This window comes from Lampetra fluviatilis, chromosome 54, assembly GCF_964198595.1.
Source record: "Lampetra fluviatilis chromosome 54, kcLamFluv1.1, whole genome shotgun sequence".
In the NCBI taxonomy this organism is placed as follows: Eukaryota; Metazoa; Chordata; class Hyperoartia; order Petromyzontiformes; family Petromyzontidae; genus Lampetra; species Lampetra fluviatilis.
The window spans coordinates 9681319-9700842 of record NC_136328.1 but is presented as its reverse complement, the minus strand read 5'-3'; the positions used below and the strand labels follow the sequence as shown (position 1 = coordinate 9700842).

The 19524-nt window shown below is 48.4% G+C and overlaps 1 protein-coding gene across 2 annotated transcripts in view; it reads right to left on the bottom strand.

Moving 5' to 3' along the window:
* Positions 1–17917, bottom strand: part of DRC4 (dynein regulatory complex subunit 4) — a 31351-nt gene extending 13434 nt beyond the window's left edge. The window contains exons 1-7 of one of the 2 annotated variants that reach the window (XM_078879727.1): positions 17834–17917; positions 16225–16335; positions 13157–13354; positions 9954–10160; positions 5478–5532; positions 1302–1507; positions 127–294 (exon numbers count right to left, since the gene is read on the bottom strand). In XM_078879727.1, the coding sequence (XP_078735853.1) occupies positions 127–294; positions 1302–1507; positions 5478–5532; positions 9954–10160; positions 13157–13354; positions 16225–16335; positions 17834–17836 (948 nt within the window). In that variant the 5' untranslated portion in view covers positions 17837–17917. Of the gene's footprint in view, positions 1–126; positions 295–1301; positions 1508–5408; positions 5533–9953; positions 10161–13156; positions 13355–16224; positions 16336–17833 lie in introns of those variants that run through there. The other variant, XM_078879728.1, reaches the window with a different exon arrangement.
* Between the last annotated feature and the right edge of the window lie 1607 nt (positions 17918–19524).

Genomic DNA, 19524 nt, shown 5'->3' with positions numbered 1-19524 from the left:
TGCCCCCACCGCTCCCTCGTAGGTGCGCCGTGCCAGCCTTCATAGGTCCTCGATAACGGCACTTGCCCCAACAGCCTGCATGGGCTACACAGGGGACCTTTGTCTCTGAATATAAGGGGGGCTCACCGCGAGCAGCGTCTTGTCCTTGGTGTAGTTGGCGAGCTGCCGGTTAAGCTCGGCGACCTCCTCTCGCGCCCTCTGTAGAGGCTCCGTCAGACGCTTGTTCTGCTGCGCCGTCTCTGCCATCTCCTTCTCCAGACGCTCCTCCTTCTTCTTCATGTCCTCCACTTGCTCCTACGTGAGCGTGCATACATACGTGCTTGAGATGTGTGCGTGCGTGTGCGTGCCTGTGTGTGCGTACGCGCGAAGGGTTTGCCGACGACCGGTACCAGCTGTGTTTAGATTGACTTCTGTGGAGGAGACTTATAAAGGATGCTACTGGGCAGTCGGAGGCAGACGCCCTCCAGCAATAACGAAAGGCAGAGGAGCGACGCTTACAACAATGAGCAGCACGCCGGGTGGCTAGGATGCAGCAAGTTGGCACAGTAGGGGGCACAGGTGGCGCATGTGCCAATCATCTGGGTCAGTCAACCCATAGAACCTGAGACTGTCCCTTGATCTGCTGCCAGTGAACCTTCCACACTTCACGGGATCGCTTCAAAGTGCACCTAGCCTCGCACAAGCACTGTGCTGATGTTATTGCAACTTAGTGGCAAATGGCTGCTTTTGTTGTTTTTTAGGGGCTTAATTCTCCCTGAATATTTCCAATGCCACCAGTAGCAGCAGGCCTGGAGACAGCAGTAGGTTGGTGGGGGGGAATTGTGCCTAAATTAGGGTGTCAAGATAAAAAGTGCCGACTCGGTAATAAAATTGAGGCTTTCCTGGTTAATTTAAATACTCGGCAGTGAAAGCAATTTCCTCTTTAAATGAGCACTGAGGAAGTGCTCATTTTCCGTTTACAGCTCTTTAAAGCCAGCGTTCGAAATTCTGTGTGACTATGGCAGGGGCTCTCTCTCGAAATGACAATCGTTGTTAATTTCCTTCCCATTGTGCTCATTGTCTTCCCATTGTGCTCATTGTGTAGCTGCTAGGTGGATTGTAGCATCGCAGAGGAGAAATTTTAATATTTAATAGATATACTTATATTGGTGGGAGATGTATAGAAGCTTTAAAGCGTAATGCTTCCCCTGTTGCAACGACCCCAAAGCATAGATCGCTTATAATATTGTTAGTCAAATGAACCTATTCATCATTTAAAATCCGTTTGCATCTTATCTTAGCGTGCGGTGCGCGCAGCTCACCTTGAGCGAGTTGATGAGCGCCAGGTTGTTCAGCGTGATGTCGTTATAGTAGTTCTTGATGTCACTGAACGCCTTCTCGTGGTTGCGCATGAGGGCGTTGATCTGCCCGTTCTTCCGCTCCTCCACCTCATGAATCTCCGTCTTCCGGCGGAGGTCCAGTTCGTCGCGCAACGCTCGCATCTTCTTCTCATACTTGGCCTCCATCTCTGCGGGGAACAGGGATGGTTGAACTCGCTTCCCCGCACGTGCTAGGGTTGCTACCTTTTCCACTGTAGACCAAATGTAGACATATTTCTCAGTAGGGCCCTAGGTCTATCGGAGCTGTGCAGTCTATTGTAATAAAGTTCAACACAATACCGGTGCCAGATCTCGGCACAGATCAATTCCTGCCACCCGACTACAGATGCCATTCCCCAGACTCTCTTCTAAGTGTAGTGACATCGCGGGATGTCACTGGGTAATGCCGGTCCTAGCGAGGCACGGCGTGCGGTGTAACGACATCGCGGACACCTCTAGGATATGGGTGCAGTACCGGCCCTAGAGGGGCTCGGTGAGCGCTGATAAATAGCGCTGGATGGCACCACGCTTGGCGTACAGTGCCGGCCCCTACATGATAGGGTGTGGGAGTGGCGGCCATGGAAATGGAGTTACTAAGGGCCGTGGCACTCTGGTTGACCCCAGAGGACACGTGACCGGTTAAGTCTACACAGGGGCCCCAAGTGGGGGCTTAGGGGTGATCATGTGTCAGGGTCGAGATCCTGCTCGAGGATTCTGGAAGGTGGTCGTGGCCAAGGGCGCAGCCAGCCACGCCACAGAGGATATAAGCCGGGTCCCCCAGAGGGACTGGCGCTGTTGTTCATCCTGAAGAAACCTTCTTCTGCATCCTACAGAGTCTCCAACACGTGGACCTGGACCCAAGCTGTGGTCCGGTCCGTTGTAACTAGTTACGGTGTTATTAGTGTAGTTAGCCTGGTGATCACCACCATAGGTTGTTATTCTGTTCAGGGGCAGTTACCCCGTGTGTTGGTGTTAATAAAAGTGTTGCCTCCAAGAATACGTCTACGACTAAGTTGAACTCACTACATAAGTGATAGATATATGCATATATTTATTTTAACACAGGTGTTAAGCACATACCTGAAAGCTCAACAACACACAGCACTATGAGAGTTGTAATAGATAAGAGATAGATAATAGTAGATAACACATTTATTGAATTGAGCAGGGTATATAGTATCTTGGTGATATCTGTCTGCTTATATGTCTGTCTATAGTTTTCTGGTTAGATTTTTGTTGCTATTTCATTTATACCTGATGATGATTGCTTGTGTTGCAATCGAAACGTCGTATGGTCTTATTTATTTTATTATTTTATCTTTATACGTGACTTTACCGAAAGAACCAAAGAGTTATTGAAAGAGCTTTAGGAAAAAGAGACGATGGGAGGGAAGAAGTACAGCAGTATGAGGTAAGAAGTACAAAGAAAAGTGGAGTGACATGCAGCGTGGTGAGCAAGTGGGTGTGTCAGTGAGAGAGTGGCTGGGTGTGTGGGTGAGTGTTTGTGGGTAAATGTAGAAGTGGAGAATGGTAGTGCAGTGAATAGCGCGCTATACTATGAACCCGGCGACTCGAGTTCGATTCCCGCTCATGGCCAACACCAGTGACGATTATCTGAACCTGTCGTGGGCCTCCCCGAGGTCGACACAACCTAAAATGAGTACCTGGTGCGGAGTGTAAACATTACTACTAGGAGAGAAAGGTGGTGGGGCTTGGTGCTGGCCACCCACACCCTTACAGTGAGGGAAACAAGTATTTCATCCCCTGCTGATTTTGTACGTTTGCCCACTGACAAAGAAATGATCAGTCTATAATTTTAATGGTAGGTGTATTTGAACAGTGAGAGACAGAATAACAACAAAAAAATCCAGAAAAACGCATGTCAAAAATGTTATACATTGATTTGCATTTTAATGAGGGAAATAAGTATTTGACCCCTCTGCAAAACATGACTTAGTACTTGGTGGCAAAACTCTTGTTGGCAATCACAGAGGTCAGACGTTTCTTGAAGTTGGCCACCAGGTTTGCACACATCTCAGGAGGGAATTTGTCCCACTCCGCTTTGCAGATCTTCTCCAAGTCATTAAGGTTTCGAGGCTGACGTTTGGCAACTCGAACCTTCAGCTCCCTCCACAGATTTTCTATGGGATTAAGGTCTGGAGACTGGCTAGGCCACTCCAGGACCTTAATGTGCTTCTTCTTGAGCCACTCCTTTGTTGCCTTGGCCGTGTGTTTTGGGTCATTGTCATGCTGGAATACCCATCCACGACCCATTTTAAATGCCCTGGCTGAGGGAAGGAGGTTCTCACCCAAGATTTGACGGTACATAGCCCCGTCCATCGTCCCTTTGATGCGGTGAAGTTGTCCTGTCCCCTTAGCAGAAAAACACCCACAAAGCATTATGTTTCCACCTCATTGTTTGACGGTGGGGATGGTGTTCTTGGGGTCATAGGCAGCATTTCTCCTCCTCCAAACACGGCGAGTTGAGTTGATGCCATCTGACCACAACACTTTCACCCAGTTGTCCTCTGAATCATTCAGATGTTCATTGGAAAACTTCAGACGGGCATGTATATGTGCTTTCTTGAGCAGGGGGACCTTGCGGGCGCTGCAGGATTTCAGTCCTTCACGGCGTAGTGTGTTACCAACTGTTTTATTGGTGACTATGGTCCCAGCTGCCTTGAGATCATTGGCAAGATCCTCCCGTGTAGTTATGGGCTGATTCCTCACCGTTCTCATGATCATTGCAACTCCACGAGGTGAGATCTTGCATGGAGCCCCAGGCCGAGGGAGATTGACAGTTCTTTTGTGTTTCTTCCATTTGCGAATAATCGCACCAACTGTTGTCACCTTCTCACCAAGCTGCTTGGCGATGATCTTGTAGCCCATTCCAGCCTTGTGTAGGTCTACAATCTTGTCCCTGACACCCTTGGAGAGCTCTTTGGTCTTGGCCATGGTGGAGAGTTTGGAATCTGATTTATTGATTGCTTCTGTGAACAGGTGTCTTTTATACAGGTAACAAAGCACTCCCTTTAAGAGTGTGCTCATAATCTCAGCTCGTTACCTGTATAAAAGACACCTGGGAGCCAGAAATCTTTCTGATTGAGAGGGGGTCAAATACTTATTTCCCTCATTAAAATGCAAATCAATTTATAAAATTTTTGACATGCGTTTTTCTGGATTTTGTTGTTGTTGTTAAAAAGTGATAATATGCTAGACGAGTGCAATAATCACCCTAAATCCATTCGGATGTTTCTGTTTTACTATGAGCGGTTATCTGCCAGTAATTTGTCTAAATTTTTTAAATTTTTTTCGTTATAATATCGATTTATATTTCTGCGCCGTTTTAGATTTCTTATGTAACGCGGTTAATCTGTGGGAAAACCACAGTAGGCGGCAACCCTGCCAACACGAACAGACAAAGCCGGAGTTCACAGACGGAGCCAACACATCTTGCCCGACCGGTCAAACGCATACGCGACGTCACGCTCGTGGCGGCTTGTGCATTACGTGCACATGAATGCACAGTCGTAGGCACAGCAATAAAACACGATAAGCGGCTCGCAATCAAGAAGGTTCCAAGCTCAAATCTTGGTTGTGGAGTGGGGGGTTAACTCTGCCCATCATCCCCCAGTGGTTGATGAGCACCGCTTTGTGGGTGAGTCAACAGTTGGTTGTAATATGGAGAGACTTGCCCCGCCATATGAATATGGATCTCCACCACTGGCTCAGCGCTGTAAACAGATGAGCACAGCCTAAATACTCATTATAGAAAGAACTTCGACTCTGTTGAGTTTTTTTTAACACTATGGGTTTAGTTTCCTACACAAAGGGCAGAGAATAAGACACATTCTTGCAGAATGGTGAACGATGATAAAACGACTTCACCATCCGCCGTGGTATGTTGGGGAACGCCTATCAATCTAGTTTCCATGCTTCCCTCCAACGCCTCGCGTCATGCACACAAGACGGACACATTTACGGCCAGCGCATGGCGCAGCCCACGCACAGAGTGGCGTGTAAGTAGCGGCAGGGAGCAGGCATGCTCACAATAAACGCTGTCCACGTGGCGTGCGGTGGGGGGGCCGGGTACTTTTGTGGGGGTTTTATTTTTGGTACCTCGAACTTGTGTTTCGAAATCATCCCGCAGCTTAGTTATCATTTCATCGTTTTTCTGAAAAGGGAAAACGCAGACCACATCCCCACACATGAATTTCCCCAACAAGACACAATACCATAAGACGTTGCAGAGCAAAACTGCAGCCCTGATGTTGCTTGCTCGTGCCACTGCTGGTGGAAGGGCTTACCTGAGGGCAAACTCTAGAGGGTGTTTTATCCACTATTCCATGCTGATCAGATGTGTTAACATTCACCATAATGGCTAAGTGAAGAGCTTTACACACTCAACAGCAATGGCATCAAGAGCCATATAAACATTTTGTCTCTCACGTTGATGAACGGTTTGTACATTTTTGCTTGATTTTGATCACTTACTTTGGCTCAAATTTCATCTTTTAGAATTAAATGTATCAGATTGCTTGCCATGGGAAAAACATTTTTCTGTAAGAGGGAATGAATACACCTCCTCGTGGTGTGATAATTTTTGTATTATTATTCCAACTGTTTCAAACATTATTTTCAGGAGGGTCCTGCTAAGGCTTCACAGGCGAGGACGGCGATTTTCTACGTTTTTCCCAATTAATTATCTTGATTGAAAAAAAATTACCATGATACTGGCACGCAATAGCCTACTCTTCTTCTAATGAAGTGGAAGGATGTGGCAAGACAGACATAGAGACACAGACAGACATAGAGACATAGACATACATAGAGACACAGGCAGGCATTGAGACACAGACAGACACTGAGACAAAGACACAACAACAAACGCCATTCGCCACTAAGTGGCGGTGGCGTCACCACGACGCTTGTGCCAGGCTATGTGCATGTGGAGGCCACGTGAAGTGTCGAACACCCACTGGCTGGAGGTCACGGGGCAGACCCAGGTGCCATGGGTCGACTGAGATGACTGGCTGATGCACCACCTGTGCCCACTATGCCAACTTGCTGTGCTTTAGCCACCCGGCACTCCGCTCGTTGTTGTGAGCATCGCTCCTACCCCCTCCATTGTTGTTGGGAGGGCGACTACCTCCAACTGCCAAATAACGTCCTTCACGAGCCTCCTCCACAGAGGCCGATCTTGACACCACTCGTACCAGTCATCGGCAAGTCCACTCAGCTCCACATTCTCCTGAACTCCATCTCTTCTCTAGCCTGTGCCGCGCCCGTTTAGCCCCCTCGATCCGGCCGAACAAAAGCTGTTTAGGCATGCGGTGGCTGGGCATGCGGGCTACATGACCCAGCCAACGCAGCCTTGCCTGCCGGAGGAGCTCACCGATGGGGCTTTGTCCGGATCTTTCAAGGATATGTGAGCTCCTCACACAATCCAGCCTGGTTAAGGCAAGGATGTATCATAGGGAGGCTAGCCTAAATGTTTCTAACCGGCGAAGATGTTCCATTAGGGGGGGTCCACATTTCGCAAGCGTAGAGAAGGGAGGGAATGACTGTGGCCGAGAAGACCTAAAGCTTCATGCGGATTCGCAGACCAGGTAGTTTCCACACAGCGTTATGCAACCGATGAAAAGATAATGCCACTCGATTGATTCGGAGTGAAACCTCTGCTGTCAAACCGGAGCCGATCATGAGCACACTGCCCAGGTATGGGAAACTCTCCACTCTTTCCACAACTGCCCTATCACCAATTGGGAGTTGTGGGGGTCGAGTGTCCGATGGTACAAAATAACCAGGCAGGTGCTGAGTTTTGGTAGGGCTAATGGTAAGTCCCCACCTCTTAGTGGCAAGCTCCAGGTTCAGCAGCAGCGCCTCCAACTCCTCCTCTGAGTGAGCAGCAATTACCAGATCATCGGCATACATAACATGGTTGAGCAATAGGGAGCCATCCCTTGACCACACCCGGGCATCGATCAGCCTCCCATTGTATCTGTACCAGATGGAAATTCCTCCGGTACAGCTATTGAAGGCTTCACGAGCTACATGATCGAAATAGATGTTAAATAATGTGGGAGCCAGAGGACATCCCTGTCGCACCCCAAGGTGAACAAGGATCCCGGCCATGCAGTTTTACCCGGGCCTGCTCACCATCATGAAGGTCCTTAATGATCGTGAGTAGCAGGTCAGGGACTCCGAAAACACGAAGAACAACCCAGAGCCCAGGCCTACTGATGGTATCATAGGCTTTGACCAGGTCAATAAAGCAGAGATGTAGGTCTTGTTGGAATTCCCTATACCTCTGCTGTAGCAGACGGACAGAAAATATGGCATCTGTGCAGGACCGCCCTTTCCTGAAACCAAATTGGGGCTTTGCAAGCCTCTCCTCAGCGTGCCTGGCAAGGTGATGTTGAATAATCCTTGCCAGGACCTTTACCGGCACACTGAGGAGTGAGATGCCCCTGTAGTTGTTACAGTCTGTTGTTACAGTCTGTAACAACTAAAGAGCGGGACCACCAGGGCATCCTTCCAATCCTGCGGAACCCGTCCAGTGGTCCAGACTGTTGTTATGTCATGTAGGCCAGTCTGTGCACAAACGTCACCCTCCAACAGCATTTTGCTTGGGACATAATCTCTGCCTTTCCTGGTCTCAGGCTGTGAATCGCCTTCAGTACTTCCTCAGCAGATGGCACCTCAGGCAGCAACTCACAGGGGGTGACTTCATCTTCCAATATTTGAGGCACCGCAGCCTCAGCAGGGTCATCCCCACTTTGTCCCACAATGTTTTCCAGGCTGAGGGATTTCCCCTCCCCTTGTTCCTGGGGGTCGGAGATTGGATCACCGTTTTTTCCCCTAATGATGGTAATAGATGTGGCGCTGCAGGTTACTTTTTTATGGAATTAAAGAGTGATTTGTGATTGCGGGCCATTGAGGCAGACTCGATCTCCTCAGCAACCTGCGTCCACCAACCATCCTTACAGTGTCTCACGGCTCTCCAAACCTCTGAGCGAAGGCTGTGGTAAGCCTCCTCATTCTCTGATGTGGGATGCTGTAGACAATGAGAGTGGGCTTGTCGCTTTTTCTCAGCCAGCCTGAATACCTCTTCTGTCAGCCAGGGTCTCTGAGGAGGTCTGGACCGTGTGCCCAAAGCAGCCATTGCAGCTGCATGAGCCACAGTCCTAAACCTCGCCCATTTCCCCTCGACATCAGGAGGAGTGGGGGACGATTCCAACCCCAGCTGCAAGCGATGATGAAATTCTCGCTTGCAACTTTCATCAGCGAGCTGAGACCATGCCACTATGGGTTTGAATTGGGTCCTGGGTGTACACTCACCACCGGAGTCGAAGAATGGTAGGCGCATCTTACAGATGAAAAGTCTATGGTCAGTGGACAGATCAGCTCCACGGTAGGTCCTGGTGTCAAGGACATGGGCCCGCATCCGCTGTTCCGTCACTATGTAGTCTAGCAGATATTCTTGCTTGGATCCCGGAATGCATCGATGATGTTGTGTGGATGCGCCGATGCCAGAACAGCGTGTTGGTAATTACAAGCCCATGGGCTGCACAAAAATCTAGCAGCCTCCTACCATTGTTATTGAGCTGATCTGGCCCATGTCTTCCAATCACTCCAGACCAGGTGCTCGCATCATGACCAACTCGGGCATTCAAGTCACCCAACAAGATTACTCTATCCCGAGGGGCCACTTTAGCCAGCACCTGTGACAGGAGGTCATAGAAGGCCTTGCCTGCATCCCTCCATGGATGTTTGTCTTCGGTCGGGGCATAAGTAACCACGACACCACTCCTCGCCTCTGGTTGATGGGAAGGCAAGCCCAAAGTAGCCTGGGGCTTACAGCTTCCCACACCTCACCGCCACACTCCTACACCCCCTTTATTCTTTTGTTCAGAGAAGAGCCACTCCCTGTTGTTTGGCAGTCTCCTGCCCCGAGTAGAGGACTGTCCACCCCTCATGGTGGCAGGAGCCAGAGCCGGTTCACCGGACCTCCTGAATACCACAGAGATCCGGGCGGTACCGGTCCAGCTCCCGACAGAGGAGTGGCAGCCTCTCCTCCGCAGTGAGCATTCGAACATTCCACGTGGCCATCCGAAGTGGCTTTTTGTTGTTTCTGGAGGAGCCCCGAGGGTAAGGATTCAGTCTCCTGGCTCCGCCAAATGGGGTTTGGCCAGGAGATGTCATAGACGTCTGTCCCCCCGGGCCTTCGGCACAAGCTTAACACGTTTTTTACATCGTAGTTTAGTGGTATTTAATTGAAGGTGAAGGGTTTACCAGCCCCTCGCACTCGTCCAGAGCCCCCATTTGGCCGCTGTGGTTGTTACAAACGCCATGAGGGGAATGGCTAATTTAATTCGGCCCTCCCCCCATGGCACTGCCCACCACAGCATTGCCGTCCGGCACCACGAGGAGGTAGGGGGTTGTTTTCATGTACAGGTGCTGGATGGATTGTTGTGTCGCAGTAACGTCACAGGTGGCAGTGGCTTGGGGAGGCCTTCATCTAGCAGTGGAGAGACCACGGTTGATGATAATGATGATTAACAGATGTTGGGGGTGCGCAGGCTGTGAGCGCACCAGCGTGAGGTTTCTGATGACGTCTTCGCTGGACAGCTCGTGCTCCTTCATATCGACGAGCAGCGAGCGCAAGCCTTGGCGCAGGCCGCTCTCCTTCTCACGCTGCTCGCGATGTGCCAGCGTTGTAGCCACCGTGCCCTCGGTGCGCAGCTCAGCCACTTTGTTCTGATGCTCGTAGAGCAGGTGCTTCACCTTCTGCTTGTACACCTGCACAAGATCAAGATCCAGATGTCATCGCGCCAAAATACATTGATGCCACCACCATACCTTCTCCATCACACCTCCACCACCACACATCCTCCATTACACCTCCTCTATCACACCTCCACCACCACACCACCACACCTCCTCCATCATGACACCTCCATCACACCTCCTCCATCACACCTCCACCATCACAACAACTCCATCATACCTCCACCACCACACCTCCTCCACAACACCTCCTCCATCACACCTCCACCACCACACCTCCATCACACCTCCTCCACCACACCTCCTCCATCACACCTCCACCATCACACCTCCACCACCACGCCTCCTCCACCACGCCTCCACCACGGCTCCACCACCACGACTCCACCACCACACCTTCATCACACCTCCACCACCACATCTCCATAACACCTCCACCATCACACCTCCACCACCACACCTCCTCCACCACGCCTCCTCCACCACACCTCCTCCATCATGACACCTCCATCACACCTCCACCATCACACCTCCACCACCACGCCTCCTCCACCACGCCTCCTCCACCACGCCTCCACCACCACACCTCCATCATACCTCCACCACCACACCTCCTCCATCACACCTCTACCACCACGCCTCCTCCACCACGCCTCCACCACCACGCCTCCTCCACCACGCCTCCACCACCACACCTCCTCCATCATGCCTCCACCACCACGCCTCCACCACCACATCTCCACCACACCTCCTCCATCACACCTCCATCACACCTCCACCACCTCGCCTCCTTGCTGACAACGCGTTATCTCCCCTCTGCCAGATCACCAAGCTGCTGCACAGTCGACACGCGAACTTTAAGATCTGTATAAATCTTGACTTAAAGCTTTCGTGACTGCAGGAATTCATATTCGTTGGGTCTTTTGGTAAAGTTACGTAGATAGGTTCAAAGAAAATAACAAAATAACAAAAAAAACTACGACATTCGATCGCAACACAAGCGGCCATCATCAGGAAAAGGGGGGTTAGCTTCTAAAGACAACTGTTTATAAAGGTTTGAAATGGGCGTAGCCTGAATGTCAGCAGCCAATGTTAATGTAAGAGGTGGGCAAGCGACTGCGGCGGTGGTGGGTTTCCACTAATCAAAGGGCTGCCAGATAAAAATTAGCATGTTAATGGGAGATCGCCAAACATCCTCCATGGCGAGCGTGCCAAGGTGGCTATGTTAATGTGAGAGATGAGCATGTTAACGTGAGAGATTAGCATGTTAATGTGAGAAATTAGCATGTTAATGTGCGAGATGAGCATGTTAATGTGAGAGATGAGCATGTTAATGTGAGAGATTAGCATGTTAATGTGAGAGATGAGCATGTTAATGTGAGAGATGAGCATGTTAATGTGAGAGATTAGCATGTTAATGTCAGAAATTAGCAAGTTAATGTGCGAGATGAGCATGTTCATGTGAGCGATTAGCATGTTAATGTGAGAGATGAGCATGTCAATGTGAGAGATTAGCATGTTAATGTGAGAGATTAGCATGTTAATGTGAGAAATTAGCATGTTAATGTGAGAGATGAGCATGTCAATGTGAGAGATTAGCATGTTAATGTGAGAGATTAGCATGTTAATGTGAGAGATAAGCATGTTAATGTGAGAGATGAGCATGTTAATGTGAGAGATTAGCATGTTAATGTGAGAGATGAGCATGTTAATGTGAGAGATGAGCATGTTAATGTGCGAGATGAGCATGTTAATGTGAAAGATGAGCATGTTAATGTGAGAGATGAGCATGTTAATGTGAGAGATGAGCATGTTAATGTGCGAGATGAGCATGTTAATGTGAGAGATGAGCATGTTAATGGGCGAGATGAGCATGTTAATGTGAGAGATTAGCATGTTGATTGGAGATCGCCAAACATACTCCAAGGCGAGCGTGCCAAGGTGGCTATGTTAATGTGAGAGATTGGCATGTTAATGTGAGAGATGAGCATGTTAATGTGAGAGATGAGCATGTTAATGTGAGAGATGAGCATGTTAATGTGAGAGATGAGCATGTTAATGTGAGAGATGAGCATGTTAATGTGCGAGATGAGCATGTTAATGTGAGAGATTAGCATGTCAATGTGAGAGATGAGCATGTTAATGAGAGATTAGCATGTTAATGTGAGAGATGAGCATGTTAATGTGAGAGATGAGCATGTCAATGTGAGAGATGAGCATGTTAATGAGAGATTAGCATGTTAATGTGAGAGATGAGCATGTTAATGTGAGATTAGCATGTTAATGTGAGAGATGAGCATGTTAATGAGAGATGAGCATGTTAATGTGAGAGATTGGCATGTTAATGGAAGATCGCCGAGCAGCAACCTCGAGGATGGCGTGTGAGGTAGCTGTGTTAGTGTGAGAAATTAAATCTGTTAATGTAAAACATCAGAGAGCCCAAAATAACAACTAACGTCGGAAGGTGGTAGGATGGGAACATCACAGCCAGCTATGACTTAAACTGGTTAATAACGTCCTTCCAATGATTGCTCAGTTTGTACCTATCTTCTCGGTTGAAATTAGCAATAGCAATAATTAACATGTTAAATGCTTGTAGACATGACAATTACATGTGTTGGGCTATGTCAGGTGGTGGAGGGTTTCATGACAAAAATGTAACCAGATCATTGCATGGTCTAACCCAAAAAATATATATTTAATGACTCAAAAATATTGGCTGCAAAAATCTACGTGGTAAGTATTCGTGTATGTAAACATACACATATACTGTTATGACAGGAAAACTGCATGTGTATTAACCAAAATTGACTATGCGCCGCCTGCTTCACTCCCGTAGATGTTATTTAAATTGCAGCAAGCGGACTTTCCAGCTCACGGAGACCAAGGCTGGCCCTATTAGTCTGGCTAGCCGCGGTGGTTTCACTGCATCGCTTCTCAAACCCTGCGCCGCTGCCGTTCACGCACAGTCCCGTAGCAGCTCCGACCATGCTCGGGGAAGCACCCACCTTGATCTCCACCTGGTGTCTCTCCTCTGCGTCTTCCATCTCTCGGTCCTTGTTGCGGAGCTCGGCACGCCGTTCGTCAAGCTGCCTGCGCGTGATCTCCCAGAAGGTGTGGATCTTGTCGCGCTCCAGCTGGAAGTAGTTTCGCTCTTCGCGCTCACGGTCCAGCTCCTCGCGAAGGCGCACAATGTGCTCCTCCAGCTGCGGTTAAGCGCGCCATCGCACGCCCCACACACACCATGAGAGCGCCGGTGGATTCACACAATTTTGTTAAACTTCAAAAACTGGTGTCCTGCAAGGTGGGTGGGGTCATTATCTGTTATTACGTTTTGGACCTGTGTAATTAATGGGATGTTTGGCCAATAGCAGTTACATTCATAATCAACGATTTTTGGGTTTAGATCGCGTTATTTATAAATGTGTCGTAACCCTCCACCACCCGACACGGCCAATCAGTAAAAAAGTGTCACGTTGACAAAAGACAAATAGTTCACTGCTTTAGCCCACCGGTGTGTTGAAGCGTGAAACCACAACATTTACAATTTGAGTACGACGTTTCGCTGGTAATTGCATCCAGCATCATCGGGCAATTCTGGCGAATTCTGGCGAATTGCCCGATGATGCTGGATGCAATTACCAGCGAAACGTCGTACTCAAATTGTAAATGTTGTGGTTTCACGCTTCAGCATCATCGGGCAATTCGCCAGAATTCGCCAGAATTGCCCGATGATGCTGGATGCAATTACCAGCGAAACGTCGTACTCAAATTGTAAATGTTGTGGTTTCACGCTTCAACACACCGGTGGGCTAAAGCAGTGAACTATTTGTCTTTTGTCAACGTGACACTTTTTTACTGATTGGCCGTGTCGGGTGGTGGAGGGTTACGACACATTTATAAATAACGCGATCTAAACCCAAAAATCGTTGATTATGAACAATATTGGTCGCGAAAGCCTACGTGTTAAGCAGTTACATTGTTTTTTCGCAATGGGGAAACAGGGGAACATTCAAACTCTATGCAGAAAGGCACCCGAGTTTGGAACCGAACCTGGGTACTTTTTCCTGTAAGGCACAGATGTTACTACTGTGCCACTCTACTGTCACGAGATGGCAGTACAGCAAGATGGCTCCTGCCCGATCTTTGTGGACCTTTCAGTGTGTCTTTTCTCACTTACTTTCCTTAATGAGAAAAAGCGACTTCAAAATCACTGTAAGGCAATTCACCACGGCGCTCTATTCATGACAAAGCATTGGGCGGCGAGTCTGGGTGATCGTTCTGTGTGAAGGAGCTCTGTACCTGAATGAGAGTTGCGCCTGGTCAGGTTTTTATTCTCGGGAGGGTTACAACTTTGGGACCAAAGAGCATTGTTGGAGTAAATCGATAGTTGAGTTTAGGGGTGGCAAATACATGTATACCTCATGGAACCTCCTTTGCCAGTACCAAAATGTGATAATAGGGTTTTCCCATTTTTTCTGGCAACAAAACAGGTGTTAAGATGTTAAGATGTTATAACACCAAACTGAAACCTTTTACAAGGAATCATGTCTGCATTAACCACAATGCTTGTGGTCAGAATGCAAACAAAAAACACTCAGAGTAAAAGGTTTCAGTTTGGTGTTTTAACATCTTAACACCTGTTTTGTTGCCAAAAAAAGGGGAAAAACCTATTATCAAATGTATACTTTTAAAGATATGGATGCCCAGTGAGCCAGCAAGATAAAGGCATCCCTATACCTTAAGTTCAAGGGAGTTGTTTGACTGAACTTCACCATGCTGGTAACTGTGAGTGAGTGATGTGTGTGGTGGTGGGCACAGGAACGGTTCAAATATCACTCGCTACTGATATTAGTCGTGACCGGGTCTCGAGCTCAGGTCGCCAGGAAATATGAGCCGGGCAGATTGAGTGGCGGTATTGAAGCCATCTCAAACAGGGTGACCCCCCGTGCTAATGAGCAATGTACTATGTAATGCATAATAATAATAATAACGTGAAACAGAAACCACGGGGAGAGTGGGAAGGTGGAAGAGCAAAGTAGTGGGGAAATTGGAGAGTGTTCTCGGAGAAATAGTCAATGACAGAAGAGAGAAGGAAGGTATTGAGTCTGTACACAAAGCGAGGGAGGGAATCGGCAGTGTGGAAGAGTGTAAAGAAAATTACAAACAGCAGAGACGGAGCAGATGGTGGTCATTCACAAGAGTAGGGGGGCAAAATTGGCTTTTTAAACACAGCAGCCTGTTAGCTAGGTATGTAAACAAAAAGATGAAGATACAGCCCTGCAATTGCTTGCTCACGCCTCTACTGATGGAAGCGCCTTCACAAGAGGGAACTCTAGAGGGTATTTGGTCTACTCTTCACCACTCACCTCTGCAGTGGGTGAGAAAAGATGGTAAAAATTGCTCGACACATATCGGACAGGGCCCAAATACAGGCTTATCGGTCGATGTCAGGAGCTGAGACCCCCTGAATGCATGGCGTCTTAAAGTGTTTTCTCAAGTTGAAAGTCGTTGGCGAACCCATACTTTACCCCACCATGTGCTACCTGCCAATCGAGTGTGAGACTGCGGCGTACCTAATTATATTGCTGGGTGGACAGTGGCGGCAGTGGGGGGGAATTTAATAAACTTCACCATTGTTTCAACTTCTATGCCAGAAGATGGATTTGAATGGGTGACCTTTGCCTCCCAGGTCCAGTGTGATAAACCATTACACCACGGAAGCTTTCTTGGCATATAACAATATATTTTTAGATTAAATTGTATTATGTCCACATAAGCCTATTAAATTTTGTGTTTAAGAATGAATAATTTCCATTTACATGGAATATAAATAATACTGTTGTTATTTCTGTTACTTAAAAAGTACGCGCAAATGACTAAATTGGGATTTAAACGGAGGAACATCACCCCTACTGTAAAACTCAAACCACTGACCATGTAATGTGAAATGCTGCAGCACCTTCCTTGCGCTATAAGAATGGCAAAAGTACGAAATGTACTGAATTCACGATCACGAATTCACGATCATATCTCAGCTACGTGATGTGGGGTGTCCCTGTTCCCCGCTGCTCGCCTGCTCCTTGCTCATCTCCTCCGTGGAGATCCCGTCCACCACCGTGGGGGTTTTTTTCGCCTTGGCCGAGCCCTTTTTCTTCTTCCCTCCTTTCTTCTTTCCCTTGGGAGGCTGCGAGATGCCGAGAAGGCACGCAGGCACGAGCAACATTCAAACATCGAACACCACACTTACACGTTGAATGAGCCGGACGTGGGGAATCACACTCAGGGTTGGTAGCTCACACAAATTTATAAGACTCCCAAAATCGGTGGCCTGTGAGGTAGGTGGACCATGAGAAAGTGGGTTCCTGCATCATCTGTGCAGACCTTTGCGTGTTATCCCCTCATATGGATGACTTTCTTCGGGTTCCCCCCCCCCACACGCAAAACATTCCTGGCAGCAAATCTCACTCTCGAAATCAGCTCGTACATCATCTTTCAAGCTGTACTCGGCGAGTGTGACGATTTTAACATCTAACTTCCTTTCCTAAATAACAAAACACAATTTTTAAGATCACGGTGAGGCGCTCCACCAGAGCCCTCTCTTGACGGTCCAGCACTGGGCGGTGACATGGCCCCAGGGTAGCGCCCGATGCAGAGGTTCGCAAATGACACCGGCGGACCACTCTGGTTAACACTACTACCAGTAAAGTAACTGTCCTCTGGTTCTTCCCTCGACATTTAGAAAGATGCGTTTATATTAATTAAAGTATTTGCTGCTATAAATTCCCACATGATGAGCCACTTCGTTGAGCTATCATTTGTGGCCATGTCGCTTCTGAAAAATAATCAAATATCTCAGTGAGCTTTACCTGGTAAAATAAAAAAAATGTTTAGCATTATCTGAATTTTGCACTCCTATCGTGTTTTTGTACTGTTTATTGTTGTAACGTCCCAACTGTACATTTGAACCTTATGGCAGGACCCCGGGGTTCCGAATAAACGGAAGTAAAAATCGCAATTTATTTGTTTTTGGCGACTCCGTCCCACCGCGCACATCAACGCCGCGACCCACCTGGCGCGGATCATTCTGTTGTCATGTCGTCCAAGCGCAGCGAGGACGAATGCGCAGAAAAAACAAAACTTTGAAACTTTGATTAGCGCATCGTGGAGAGCTCGTCGAGAGTAATAGATGCCGTACTGTTCGCCTTCAACAGACATTAAATGACGTCGCAACGCAGTTTATGCGAGAGCTGGGGGCTTATGAGACGCCGGGGTCCCGTCAGAAGGTGCATTTGTAAAAGAGCTTCATAGCTCATCGGATTCCTCCAGTATAAATATTCTGATGCTGATCACTCCGCTTGTGAACACAGTATATTCGTGCCACTGAGTGCCACACTACTTTCAGCAACATTGACCCGAGATGCTATAGAACGTATAAGAGTTGTATATTACAATTAAATGAAACTGTACTTTATTAATATTTCCCTGGACACAGGAGGCGTCCGCTTAACTTTACGCGCCCGTAACCGGGGACGGAGCGTTCAGGAAATCCGTAAGGCTTTGAGGCCTAATGGCCCAAATTGCATTAAACACACGTTAAACGAAAATCCAATGGGAACACTTCACGAGCCGATTGTTACTCGTGCATGTGCGTCGCATTGTAAAGTACTTAGAGATAAACTCACCATCTCGTCGTGTGGATATTAAAGTATTCGCTTGACGCCTTTAGAGACAGTGGCGACTGCTCGGAGTCGCTATGGTCGTTGCCGGGGCAACGCGCGCTGTGATGGCAACGCGAGATTTCGCGAGATCTCGCGAGAGCACGGCCGCTCGCGAAATCTCGTCTGGAGGTTGAAGCAAGAGGCGCAGCGCTGCAGTGTCTGACTGACGCCACTGCCAAAGCCTCCCGGGAACTCCCTCTCGGCATTTGGCCTACTCTTCCACGCTGGCCAAACCTTCCATTTTTACGAACAACACACTTTAAAATGTCCTGTTGTCCATCCTACTGCATATGTGTCCAGATCGTGCCGTCCTTCTCATCACTGCCCGGTCGTCTTCTTCCACTTTGGGTCCGAGTTAGACGCTGCATAATCCTTCTGTAGCAACACATTTAGAGTGCCAGTAGCTTATCCCGATCGGTCTTCTTTTCACGTCCAAGTCTCACAGGCACACAAAGTTGTCCCTGAACCCGCATGCTTTCCTCATGTCCACTTTGGTCTTGTGGCCGATTTTCTTCCTTATCCAGACGTGATCGAATCCTGCCATTCCTCCTTTCGCCTTCGCCAATCTCGCTCTTCTGTCCCCACACGCCACCTCACCGCACGCGACCTGCCTGCCCATCACGGACCACCTGCCATGGACGCATTGACGCTGCTGGCAGGACAGCGGCGGATCGGGTTACATTCGGCATCGTCAGACAGGGCCTCTCTCCACTGGTGGATCAAGTCCCTCCAGACATCATCACAAGCTCCCAAAGTCCTGCTATGGCAATCCATCTCGCGTCTTGCATAAGAGCCGGTGTAAGACTCACCCCCGCCACAGCAAAGTGGAAATTCCGCCACAATGACTTGGCGCGTGTGAGGGGACTGTTGTACTTACGAGGGTTGCTTTGTAAGTGGATTATCGCATTGGTTTTGTCTAGAGTCCCCTAAGACTGAACAGCACTACTAACTCTGATCCTAATACAACTCCTACCCATGGCCTTATAGCATGAGGCATCTACATTTTAGGACAGATTCAGAATAAGAATATTTATTTATACTGGCGGAATGCGATTAACTTTTAAACTATTTTTAGAGATGTATATCAGGGGCGGGTAAGAAAGTCACAACAAACAATACAAAACACGATAGTCGTGCAAAATACAGGCAAAGTAAACAAATCACCCAAAAACAAACAAATACAATTGAACCATCCCCATCCTACCAGGGAAAGTCCACTGACAGGCATATCCTGCACCCGGCGGTCAGGCGCATCCTTATCACTCATCTATCGCTGCTGCCGCTACCACCGTGGTCCCTGTGAACTTCACTCATTGATTCATCCACCCACGCTGAGGACTCAGCTCTACCAGGCCGTCGCTGTGTCGTCTCATCCACCAGACCAGGGTCAGCAACCAAAATAAACAACAAAAGTCTTTTTTTCTTTCCGAAATCGGTAAAAAGTTCAATGCATGTGAACACGAGACGGTCCTTAATAAATAACGTCAAGAAGCAGTCGTTAAAGAGCCGCATGCGGCTTGCCAACACCTGCGCCAGACTGTTCGGCAACGGTGTTGTGACCTACAGAAACGAAGTCAGAACAACTCACCCACGCAACCACCCACCCACGCAACCACCCACCCACTCACCCACCCATTCAATCACTGACCCAACCG